Genomic DNA, 13,646 nt, shown 5'->3' with positions numbered 1-13,646 from the left:
ATTTGCCTGCATTTGACCTGTAGCCTTCTATGCCTGGGCAATTCACGTGCTCGACTAGTTAATTGGATGCAGCGAGAGTACTGTCTCATCACTTCCTCGGGCAATGCAGTCCAAATTACAGCTACTCTATGTGGGAAAAATTCCCCTTCAGGTCCCCTTCTAAATCTACCTCTCACTGTGCATCTTCTATATGCCCTTTTCTTTTACACACCAACCACCAACCTCTCCCCTTCAATTTTATGCATCTCTTTCAGGTTACCCTCAACTTCCTCTGTGGAAATAAACACAATCTCTCCTTATCACTGAAGTCAGGTAACATCCTGATAAATCTCCTTTACATTCTCTCCAATGTAATGGCACCCCTCCTATAGTGTGGCAACAAGAACTGTGCAAAATACTATATTAATACACAAGGTGAATAGCTGGTAACAGTGGTAAGCATTGCAGAAAATTTCAATTCAAAGTTTCAATTTGAAAAAAATTTATTTTAATTTTCATATTCACAATATTGAATGAAAAAATATGCTATTGTGGCAATGTCATAAATATTTGTGCAGACAAGGCAGCATTTACGCATTTGAGACAGAATGACTGGATTCCTTGCGCAATTTTAAAAAAGCTCCTTACATTGTTGTCACAGAAATAACCAGAATGTTTTCAGATGCTTAATTGATGGCTATTTTGTCTATTGTTTAATTCCTTGAGGTTATTTGGGACAACAATAGGTAATAAATTCCAATCTCTCATTGCAAAGTGAGTGCAAAGAATTTGACCTCAAAATGTCCTGGCATTTGCAAAGTATTCTACAGAGTATGAATTTGTTTAATACTCAGCCTATTGCTGTAGTGCCAATTTTAGGGTTCCATAATTGAAGCTGACAGCCAAATATCTGCATTAACAATAGCACAATGATTCCTGAAAACAGACATACCAAATCCACCATCACGACAATGGTGAGGCTGAATTCCACCAGTATAATGTGGCACTAGTTTTAACCAGCTGATGTAAATTCACAATTTAGTATAAAGTTTAATGAATACAAAAAGTTAATGCTTTTTGTTTTTTAAAAAAAGTGTCCTTGTATTTTGCTCAAAGCTTTTCCAGATTATAAACAGACCTTAAAACTTATCCTGTCTCTCAAGTAAAATGTTTTGCTATAACCTTGGATTAAACCCTCCCCTGAGAGTTTGAGAGTAAGTTCATCCTATTTCCCCTTAAATATATAGTAGATTGAAAAATCATAGCTGTGGATTTTGGATAAAGCCAATTTATTTGATAGTGCTTTTCCAAGTCAGATGCTGCAACAAGAGAATAAGAGAGCAATATTTAACCAATGTAGCATAGCTTCTCTGGGCATTTTCTAGCTATTTGTGGAAAGTGGCTACAAGGGAGAAGAATAATGAACTGTAGCTTGAAAGTCTATACAAGTATCTCGTGACTGCCTAATTGACCTTTAGGAAAGAAGTAGCTTATACCTTTCACAAGGCAAATACGAATCAGAAGCTTGCTGCCTGAACCCTGTCAACAGGTGTTGATTAGATTTTTTTCTGAGATCTTAAATTTAGAAATGAACCAGATTCAACCCAGTTCAGTTCATTTACAAGTGGTGCACTATTTGTGCAATGCATTTCACAGAAAAGCTGAACTTTCAAAGACAGGCTTCACTAAATACCGCAAACATTAACACTTTCTTCGTATTCAACGATTTAAAACACTGAAGAAAAAAAGTAAACAATTCAAAACTCCAAGTATTCTCATCCTCAAATGTGAAACCCTGTCGTTGATTGGCAGCTTATTCAGATGTTGAGCTTGTTGGCAATTGTCACAATAACTTTTAAAACTGGCATGAATGCAGAGATCTCACTGAAATTGCTGCTACTCACAACATGTGTGTGAACAGCCAGCGCTTGCTGGTAATTGCACCCCTCGATGTTCCGCACAATTTCATGTAGTCCACTTAAAATGTGTGGAGAGAGCTGGATATCAGAAAACAGAGAGATTAGTAATGCTTTTGTGAATAGTGTTACAGCACAAACAGTTTCTCTACACATTTCATTCACAAAATAAATATAAGCATCTTTTCAACACAAACTGCACTATTTATTGACCTCAGCTGTAACAGAAGAGAGAAATATTGTATGTGCTTCAGTTTCCATATACAGGTCAGTTAGTGGAATTACAATGGAATCACAAATATAAATCCTCCTACAATGTGGACTTTAAAAAAAAATCTATGTGGTTCTTCAGCCCAAGAGTTGATTAATCTCCTATTTAAAGTGGACCGGATTGATCACTGATATTTTTTTAATGCTGGTTATATAATCTGTTAAATGTAAAAAGACCATTGTTATTATTGTGCAAATCATTGCCATGATTTACGTGCATACGCATATGCATTAGTGCACTGATGAATGAAAAAGTAGTTTTATATTTTGCACTATTCAGTCTAGCTTATTAGTTCATTCAATTTTTAAGCCTATTTTGCATTAGCAGAATGGTGACGATGGCCAACTCATAACTACATTTGTGATACAGGTGTAGGAGGAGTTGTAGCAGGGAGGATAGTTTTTGACATGTTAATATGTAGCTACTGTCTTCTCTCCACATTTACCTATCCATTACATGTGAATGTTGTGCTGCACAGGACTGGATGGGGTTAAAATGGGATTTCTACGGTTGAACTGCCAACGTTTATTGTCCCGTATGATATTATGGTGATGCAACAGAGAACATCTAAATAGCCATAAGCTCAGGACCAATAGGTTTGAGAGGTGAGACTGGGAACAATATAGCCAAAGAAAATCGCACTTCAAAATTAAACTGGTACCACAAATTAAAAGAAATAGGCTGTGTTATCTGGATGTTTATTTTCTAGTCTAGATTTCACATGCAAATCATAAGCAGCTCTTCCCCCCACCCCTGAGAGAGAGTAAAAGTTTTGTAAAAATAACATCTGGCAACAAAGTATTTTTAATACACTTTGCATTCAATAAAAAACATTATGCAAATTGAGTAGGACATTTTACACTGTTGCATATTCCTTTATCTTCTTGAGCTAGTTTAACAATCGATTTCCCACATCGGATATCCCTTCTGATCAGAGCAAGGTTGGTTATTCAGTTTACTTATAGGCAGTTGCTGTGTATGTTGTGGGACATCAGTTTCTCAGAGCAATTATTATAATTCCCCAACTGGCTTCCAAGAACAAAAGAACAGTAACTCTTTAAAAGGAATAACACAGGAATTGAGATGCATTATAATAGGTCTGGCAGTATCTGTGAAAGGAAATGGACAGTCAATATTTTGGATTTAGACCTTTCATCTGTACTGAAAAACTGTGGGGAAATTGCCAGTGTACAGAGATGGACAGAAGGGGTTGTACAAGTGCTGTAAGTGATAGGTGGATCTAAGTGAGAAGTGACAGACAGATGATGCAGGAAAGAATGGGAAGAGCAATAGTGCCTAGAAGGTGACTGACAGGTGGAGGCAATAAAGGGCTGATAGGAGAGGAAGATGGACTACAAGATCAAATAAGGGAAGAAGGATTGTACCTGTCATCAATCATTTCACTCCATTGATCATTAAATCACCTACATCCCTTTGTTGCCTCCATCTATTATCTCCTAGGATTTCCATTCTTCCTTCCTTCACTTGCCATCACCTCTCCTTACTTGAAACAACCTAGGGCTTGCCAGCATTTGCTTCCCCCATTCCCCTTTCCCATTTATATTGGCAAACTCCCCTCTATTTTTTCAGTACAGATGAAGGGTTATGATCTGAAACACTGACCATGGATTCCCCTCCACAGGCACTGTCTGACCCATTGAATTTCTCCAGCATCATGCTTGTTGATCGAGATTCCAGCATATGGGCTCTCTAAAATACTGCAGGTACTAAATATCTGAAATAGAAATGGCTGGAAACATTCAGAACGCCAAACAGCAACTGCACTTGAGTTTAATGATTCATGCATCTGTTCACCTTTTATTGTCGAAAGATTTTGCCTGCCATGCTGAGCTAATTGCAATCACTACACCACATCAGTCATTTGTATTCACCTACACCTGTACTATATAAAAGCACATTATTAATTCTGGGTCACAGCCTTCAAACCTCCTTCTCCCTCATCCCAACTACCTACCACCAAGAATTAATCTCAAAACTATTCTTGTTTGTAATGAAAGAATCTCTTGTCTGGGAGCAACCAGAATAGGATAAACATTTATCCTCTGCTCCTTTCATTTCCATCTCTCTCATACATATGGATAACCAATTTAAAAGAAGCGTTGACAATATTTGTAAAAAAAAGTCTCTTTTCACTGCTCACTTGTCTTAAAATAAATATTACATTTTGGAGCCAAATCCCATCATATTCTGTGGAGCTTCTGCAAAAACATATGCATTTACCATGAATTTATATTAAAAGTATTCACACTTACAGTATGCTCTCTCAGTTTATCGTACAGGTAATCCAGTCGCTTTGCAGCATCATCCAGTTTCCTCTTAGTTTGCTATAGAATAATTCAGAATTCAATGAATTAACATGGTTTGAAATGGAAATAAGTTCTCTAGAGCCCTGCCTATTCAAATCTCTGCCAAGAATAAGATAGTGCATAATACATTTTAACACTTTTTCTCATGCATGTAAACGTATGAACAACAATACACTCTTTGATACACACACTCCTTTGGTTACAGGATACCCTAGGTAGTATTATTTGTAATGCCTTGTGACACTACTACATTGGGTTAAGTGTTTCATTATGTGAATTGAAAATGCCAGGGTTAGGTGCAAGAAGCCTATTACCATGTCTGCAAAAAAAGAGAGGAGAAAAGGTAAATGAGGAAATGACTGAGTGATGATAGTCTTGAGTTTTAACAATAACCCCAAAGCAAACTACTGAAAATTTTTCCAGAGTGCTGGAACTCTGGGAAAAAAAACACAGAAGATTCTGGGAACAATCAGTGGAACAGCATTTGCAGCAAGAGAAACAGTTAACATTTCATGCACCCATGCTGAATTCGTCAATTTCATCAGCTTTGCCTCCAACTTCACTTGGTCCACTTCTGACACCTCCCTCCCCTTCCTCAATTGACAAATTGTCTATGACGTTTTTTAAAATAAGCACATGGATTCCCATGGTTATCTTGACAATACATGTTCCTACCCTGTCTCTTGTAAAAATACTATTCCCTTTTCTCAGTACCTTTGTCTCCACTGCATCTGCTCCCAGGATGAGGCTTTCCTTTCCAGGACATCAGAGGTCCTCCTCCTTCCAAGAAAGGGGTTTCCTTTCCTCCACCATTGATGCTACTCTCATCTGCATCTCCTCCATTTCCCAGACATCCACGCTCACCCCTACCTTCTTGCTGCCTAACAGTGATAGAGTATCTCTTGTCCTTGCCTCCGCGTCCAACACATCATTGTTCTGCAATTCCCACCATCTCCAAAGGGATCCTACCCCCAAACACATCTTTACCTTCCCTCCACTCTCTGCAAGAATTGCTCCCTCTGTGATTCCCTTGTCCATTTGTCCCTCCTAGCTAACCTAGCTCCCAACACATCCATTAAAGCGCCCAAAGTGTTACACCTGCCCATTCACCACCTCCATTCTGGGCCTGAAACAGTCCTTCCAGGTGAGTCAACACTTCACCTGTGAATCTGCTGGGGTCATCAATTGCATCCAGTGCTCACGATGTGGCCTCCTCTACATTGGTGAAACCTGTCGTAAATTGGGGGACAAATTCATTGAGCACAGCTGCTCAATCTGCCAAAAGTGGATCTTCCCAGTGGCCAAACATTTTAAGTTCGATTCCCATTCACGTTTCGACATGTCAGTCCATGGCCGCCTCTTGGCCATCATGAGACCGCCCTCAGGGAGGAGCAGCAACACCTTATATTCTGTTTGATTAGCCTCCAACCTGATGGCATGAACATCGATTTCTCCCTCTGGTGAAAAAAATTCCTCCCTCCCCCTACTTCTATTCTTCACTTCATTCTGGTCTCTTACCTTGTCTCCCTTGAATATCATCTCCCCCTGTGCTCCTCCTCCTTCCCTTTCTCCTATGGTTCACTCTCTTCTCCTGTCAGATTCCTTCCTCTCCAGTCCTTTACTTTTCCCATCCATCTGGTTTCATCTACCACCTTCTAGCTATCCTTCTCCTCCCTCCCACCTTTTATCCCCCCTGGTATTTCTCACTTCCTTTCCAGTCTTGAGGAAGGATCTTGGCCCAAAACGTCAACTGTTCATTTCCATGGATGCTGCCTGACCTGTTAAGTTTTTCCATTTTCTGTGTGTGGCGCTTTGGATTTCAAGCATTTGCAGAATTTCTAGTGTTTAACATTTCAGATCAACGATCTTTTACCTGAAAAGTTAATTCTACATCTACAAATAATAACAGCTGAAAATTTCGAGTGTCCCATTTCATTTTTGTATTTTATCAGCTTTAAGACTGTGGGAGAAAGGAAATACAGGCTACAAAATAATTCAAAAACATGGAAGTTCCACAAATAAATTGTCCGATTAGCCATGATTTGAAATTAGATGGAATGTAGGAAAAATGAAGCTTGTATGAGAACACATTTGGGAGTCTAAAAAAAATTCATTAAACTGCTGACCATATTTGATTGGAGAGAACAGGTATTAGAAGATCAAGAGTAATATATGGAGAAACTAATTTAGCAGAATTGTCTATCAAAATGATCTATAAAATCCTGACCAGAAATCAATGATAGACATGTTAGGCATTCAAGTAAGATTTATACTGAACAATAACAATACTGGATATAAAACATCAAACTAAGCTTCTCGAGACACATTTTGCGAAGGTGATATGAGATTTCCATGTGGATAGATTCAGCAAGACCAACAATGTCATTGGACAGAGAATATTGTTGGTGGTTAAAGACTTAAGCATTTGCTCAGATTAGCATGATGTTGAAATTGCCTTTGTGGAATGAATATAAATTTTATTTGCATCCCACTGAAAGGTATGAAAATGTATTTGCTGAAATTTAACAACTTCATGCAAGAGAAAGAAGAGATGTGGTAACTAAAGAAAAGTTAATAAATACAATCAAGCATGAAGAACGTTGTGAATGAGGATGGAAAGTGAATGTAAAATGTTAATGACATGAAGAGCAAGTTGGAAAGCAGAATAGTTCTGGCATAAGACATATCAGCAGAATTAGACCCATTCAGCCCAATGAGTCTGCTCCGCCATTCCATCAAGGCTGATTTATTATCCTTCTTAACCCCACTCTTCTGCATTCTCCCTGGAACCTTTGATGCCCTTACTAGTCAAGAATGTATCAACCTCTGCTTTAAATATACCCAATGACTTGACCTCCACACCCGTCTGTGGCAATGAATTCCATCCTATATCATAGATGAACAGTGTGAGACAATAATCCAGCTACAGCGAAAACAATGCTATTGGAGATAATTGGGCAGGCACAAACATAGTAAAATCAGATGGCCAAAGGATAATTATATGGCTTTTGGATGAAGTGCATTAGTTACAATACACAAGACAATGCTGCTTCTGGGACATGAGGCGGACAAGTAAGTTTTTATTTCACTTTTCTCACAGGCAATCATGACTTGGTATACCATGAGATGAGAGCTTTGATATTTTGAAAACAGTGCTCATAACAATGAGCCAAAGAATCACACTAGCACAAAGCTTGATTACTGTTATAGTTCCCACAGTCATTTAGGAAAGGCAGACCACCTACACTGGTGTTAATTTTCTGGTAATATTTTCTGTTTTCATTAACGGCTTGTCTTCAAACCATTGCATGACTTCAGATAATGTGGATATTTATTTTTGGACAGTAAATAAACAGCATATTCAATCCTAAATGGAAGGTAACTGGCTGCAGAAAATAAGTGAAAGCATGTGTTATACTGACGTTATTTCTCGGAATAGTTCCTCCCTGTTTATACCACAATTATAACATTGACTTAGTTGAACCTTCAAAAGTTTAATGTTGGGGGTAAATTCTTCAATTTTAGAGGAAACTCAGCCTACAGCTAGCTACAAATTGGTACTATTTGGTTAGATATCCAGGATATAAAATGTCAAGAACAAGGTACGCAAAGAGTTTAAGTCCTCTTTTAAGTAACTCCCTTTGTTCTTGTCCTGCTCAGTTACAAGGAATATGACAAACAGCTGATTTGCTTCAGATGAACAAAATTAAATCCTAATCAGAATTTATGTCTGATAAAATCATCATTCAGCTGCAGAAAATCATCAGTGAAGCACTAATGTTCAGTGTCCTTTCTCAAAATAATCCAGATTAAGCTCAAAACTCCAATCTTGAGTCAGACTGTTCAACACTTAACCCGATGAGTCATGGGGCACTCCTACCACCCAGAAAGGGGAAGCCTCAGTTTACAACAACTGAAAACTGCAATGAGATTTGCACATTAAAATTCAAAGGTCTTCATACTTAAATGTTGTGTCAAGTCTGTTCACTTACATCAACATTTGAAATGGGTGGAAGATTTACAAATGAGAAACTCTGTATGAGATTGTTAGAGCTGATAATTTACATGGTTGCAGGATACTATAGATGGGCACCCTCCAGTGGGAGGAATCATTAGCATAAAACTGCATTAACTGGGCTGAGATGTGAGAAGTGTGATTTCTCAGTTTTTCTTAGAATTTAGAATTAATCCACCGATAGCGAAATTGAACCTGATGTCTTCAGAAACAAAGTAAGATATTTCAGAAAAAGTCCTGATGAAGGGTCTTGGCCCGAAACTTCGACTGTTTACTCTTTTCCATAGATGCAGCCTGGCCTGCTCAGTTCCTCCAGCATGTTGTGTGTGTGCTAAGATATTTCAGGTTGAAATTTCCCTGTTTATGAGAAAAGACCGGGAACATGTTATCCACAATGACTATTGTATCAGGGCAAGTTCCCTCAATGTTCATATTAATCAAGACATGGAATACTATCCTAAGGCAGAAAATCACCTTTCACTGGTACTTTGCTACAGCAGCATTGCACATTACAACTTCCTTACTGTGGAGAGTAATGGCACATTCCTGACAATTTAATTTTCTGTATGAATTATTTGAAGGAAGATAATCATGTTGAAAAATAAATCTTTTCAGATAAAAATTAAAGGTAAAGAAACTCCGTTTTTACAGTAAGGTTGAGGGAGGCGTATAAAGAGAATACAAACTTTTCAGCTATAAACCTTGCAATGTAATTTCTACAATACATTAAGTATTCCTTATCTGTTTTTAACTAAGGATAATTAGGGCAAATGAATCCATCAATTTTAGCAATGGAAATACCGAGTAACTTACATTCCCATCTTTCACATCTGTTTTTCCATGGTAATTTGACTGATTTCATTGTGCCAGTGGTTTGCAGTCCCTACGTCCCCTTCAAACACACACACATACACACACTACATATAAAAATACATTTTTATAATACAAAGGAATGCACTATAATCTACTTTTTTCAATAACAAGATTATAGCTCAGTGACATACAGGATCAGCAGCAGCTAAAAGGCATCGTTGTACCAGCCCATCAAACGTGGTCTTCAATATCATGTGCTCTTCTGGAATTTGCTTTTTCACAATCTTCTCTGTGGGCAGCTGTTGTAGTGGCTGGAAATGAAGCACATCATTTAGGTCACTAATACAGAACCAAAAGACTGTAGGAATATGGCATTACAATCCATAGCAGTCCACAGCACATCAGTACTCGGCCCAGTAGGAAGGTACACAGGCAGAGACCGGCTGTGCAATTCATGGAATAAGTTGTCTGTAGAAGTGCTCTCTGGCATCAGCACAAAGGGTTACGATGTTAGGATCTCAATTTTTTTTAATCTACAAAATATTTCCAGCAGTGGCCATACTTGTCAGTTTAGCCCTGTTTTTACTTCCTACAACTACAAGGGTACAGTAGTTTCATGGTTATGTTGCTTGACCGCAATTCAGGCCAAGCTCAAACTTTACCATATATCAGGTAAATTGCATGTTGACTGGGTCACTAAAGGAAAGAAGATTACCATAGAAATTATTTGCACTGAAAGGACCACTGCAATTCTGCTTCAAACTACTAAAAAAGTATTGGAGCTAAAACAACCTGAAGAGACAAAAATACCTTTGAAATAATAATAAAATTCTCTACTAAGTCCCCCTCCTCAGAGGTTATTTCTCTCTTTTCATAGATCAGTGAGCAAATTTAGAAAGGTCTTAATTTGTGTGAAGCAAAACAAATACTGACACTGTAAAAGTGATGAGCCACAGGAGGAAAGTACAGCCTTCACATGCCTTTTCACAATATCTAATTAGTCATTTACAATCACGTTACCCTTTTAAATTTATATATCTGACAACATATTGATAGTATTATTGTTTAGTACTGAACATAACCATATCCTGGACAAAGGAAGAATGACTGTTTTATGATGTGAGTTTTACAAGTTTGAAGAGGAGAAAAATCATGTAAGTAGAACAATTAGGGAGGCAACTTTAGACTGCAAGGTGGGATATTTCAAGCCACAGCCTCAAAGATGGGGTGAAGAATATGAGGAAGATGAGGCTCAAGTTGCAAGATGGTGAATGGACTATCAAAGTGATTGGGATTAAAGATTTCAACATGTATTAAATTCAAAGCTCTGGGAGCGAACAGAAGGTTAGTGGATTAGCAAAGCCTTGAATTTGGATCAGACAAGAGCTGAAAAGTGAAGAAGTTGAAGGCTGCCTATGAAAGGATTGTAAGCGGTAATCCTGCAGATGACAAAAATATAGATTAGAGATGCAGTCGAAGGAGGCAGATTAAGGCAGATAGATGATGTTATAGAGGTGCAATAAGGCATACTGAGATGGAGAGGAAGCTCAGTTCCAAGTCCAAAGGACACTAAAGCTGCAAATTTCCTTGTTCTATCTGAGGCAATGGCTAGGGAGGGCTAAAGATCATGGCTTTTGACCTTCCTAAAACATTTATACATTAATGGAACATATTCCACTACTTCCATATTGTTCTCCATTTTTACAGTTTTGTAGCCACCTGTCCCTCCCACGTACATTATACAATGTATTTTGATTTGGGAGTATATTACTATTGTCACTACAAATCAATGTAGACATTGAATTACAATACACAAGACTATGAGAGATCTGCTAGTACATTACATTTTGCTGCAATCGATTACTTTTACCAAGCAACTATTTTTCTTTTCATTTTTTCCTTTTACTGTAAAACATAGGAACTTTAATTTAAATTGGGTGGTACAGCTAATAGAGGCATTGTCTAGCTTTAACAGAGGCTTGGGTTTAATACTGAACTTAGGTACTGTCCATAGATCTGTGCATTCTCGCTGTGACTCCTTAGGTTTTTGAATATGTTACACAAGACACAGCACATACATTTTTAGTCTGTATAACTTCATAATAGTGCCAGACTACAAGAGTGTACTTTGACCCCTTAGCATTACTACTAGCACATAAATTATGTCACAAGTACAATCTAGGCAAAATGCAATTGCAAAAAACAAAACCATAGACCTTCAGTAAAGAACACACCTGAAAGTTGCCCTCTTTTGGTGCCCCTGGAGGTCCTTGACTGGTTTCCTGAGAAGATAGGCCTTGGGGTCGGGCCTTTTGTGTATCCACAGAGAAATTTACAACAGGAGCTGTTATAGGAGCTGGAGGAGTGTAGTTGTCTTGAAGCTGAAAGATTACAAACAGCATGCTCTAAAGCAGAAGCTACCACAAAAAGGTTAACAACTATATCAAGTTAATTGTTCAGAAAGAACTAGATTGTGATTCTTTCTGCATTAACACATCTCTAGTTAATGGTACAAACCAATACAAGTTATCCTTCAAGATTTGAACATCAGCATATCAACTGGATTTTATAATATTCCCTATCATCTTTAAAATGCTTCATAAAACTAAACTTTATGACCAATCTTATGGCAATGTCTTTAATACAGTATTAAAGTATTGCACGGTTCATTACCTAAAATACTGCATGGTTCATTATCTACTTTTGTTTGACAATACTTATGAATTAACTTGGTAAGTGTAAAATACCATATAAATGGAGCAGCTACTATTTTTGCCTTGGACTGTCCATGGGTGTTTCACTTTTATGAGCTTGAAATAACTTTGGGATACTTTCATTTATTTAGCAATTCAAGATATGCGTACCTTTGCTCTATAAAGTGCAATTAAATCACAATTTGTATTAACTAAAATCTTCAGCAAACTATATCTTTTTTAAAATAATTTTTTTAAAATTAGTTTTTCACAACATTTTACAAATTAAAAATCCCAAATCCCAATGAGGAACATTAATACAGTGCAAAATTAGGCATACAGTAACAATATGCTACAAAGGAAGAGAATTTAACAAAAAAACACCTAAATTAAAGACCTAAATTAGTATCCTCCCCAAAACCCACAACACAAGAAAAAACAACAACAACTCCAGACCAACCACACCACAATATAGAGAGTATAAGTCAGGATAGTCAAACTCCCAGACTGTGAATACACTTAGCAACAGAGGATAATAATGCCTACTACCAGAAAAAAAGAGGGAGCTGAAAGCAAGGGACTGAGAAGAAGAAAAAAAAACTCTAGTCAATAGGAAGGTTATGAAAGTACTCGATAAAAGGTCCCCAGACCTTATGGAACTTTAGATCCGAATTAAGAACTGAATAATGAATTTTTTCGAGGTCCAAGCAGGCCATAATGTCGTTAAGCCATTGCGCATGAGTGGGCGGGGCAACATCTCTCCATCTAAGGAGGATCAAGCGTCTAGCCAGGAGAGAGGCAAAGGATAATATTCGGCATTTGGTCGGATCCAGACGTAAAAACCGAACAGAGCAATTTGTCTCACCCCAAAAACCGAACAGAGCAATTAAGGGGTTTGGTTCTAGGTGCTGATTCAGAATACATGATAATGTAGTGAAGACATCTTTCCAGAATTTCTCCAGCTAGGACAGAACCAGTACATATGGATGAGAGAGGCCACGCCCCTCTTGCATTTATCACAGGGCGGACTAATGCCAGGGTAGAATCGAGATAGTTTAGATTTAGACATATGGGCTGTATGAACAATCTTAAAGGCAATGGCGAGCACAAAGAGAGGTTGAGTTAACCGATTTGAGAACTGAGTCCCAGCTCTCATTGGATAAGGAGATATTTAAATCCTGCTCCCAGGCCATTTTAATTTTATCCACAGGGGCCCGTCGTAAGGCTGCTAGTTTATCTCTGATAATTGATATTAAACCTTTACCTAGTGGATTAATGGAAAGAAATAGGTCCATAACATTTTTTGCAGGCATTTCAGGAAAGTTAGGAATTAAGGGAGCAATAAAGTGTCGGACTTGGAGATATCTGAAAAAATGAGCGTTAGGCAGATTGAACTTAACAGAGAGCTGCTGAAAAGAAGCAAAGCGATTATCAATGAAAAGATCTTCAAACTGTCTAATGCCCTTCCTATACCAAACATGGAATGCTGAATCGTACGTAGTAGGTAAAAAAAGGTGATTATGTGCGACAGGGCTGGAAACGGAGAACCCCTGGAAACCGTAGCATTTCCTGAACTGGGCCCATATACGCAAAGTGTGTCTAACAAGAGGATTGGCTATTGATCTGGGCAGA

General features: G+C 38.0%; 1 protein-coding gene across 3 annotated transcripts in view; it reads right to left on the bottom strand.

Annotated features, from left to right (window-relative positions):
• Positions 1-464: 464 nt before the first annotated feature.
• Positions 465-13,646, bottom strand: part of sec31b (SEC31 homolog B, COPII coat complex component) — a 91,031-nt gene continuing 77,849 nt past the window's right edge. For all 3 annotated transcript variants that reach the window (XM_073025252.1, XM_073025253.1, XM_073025254.1), the window contains 4 exons: positions 11,556-11,702; positions 9,513-9,632; positions 4,440-4,511; positions 465-1,976 (listed from right to left, as the gene is read on the bottom strand). In XM_073025252.1, coding sequence (XP_072881353.1) covers positions 1,797-1,976; positions 4,440-4,511; positions 9,513-9,632; positions 11,556-11,702 — 519 coding nt within the window. In that variant the 3' untranslated portion in view covers positions 465-1,796. The remainder of the gene's footprint in view (positions 1,977-4,439; positions 4,512-9,512; positions 9,633-11,555; positions 11,703-13,646) is intronic.

The sequence above is a fragment of the Hemitrygon akajei genome, chromosome 21, assembly GCF_048418815.1.
Source record: "Hemitrygon akajei chromosome 21, sHemAka1.3, whole genome shotgun sequence".
Taxonomy (NCBI): domain Eukaryota; kingdom Metazoa; phylum Chordata; class Chondrichthyes; order Myliobatiformes; family Dasyatidae; genus Hemitrygon; species Hemitrygon akajei.
This window is presented reverse-complemented; position numbering and strand designations above follow the sequence as displayed.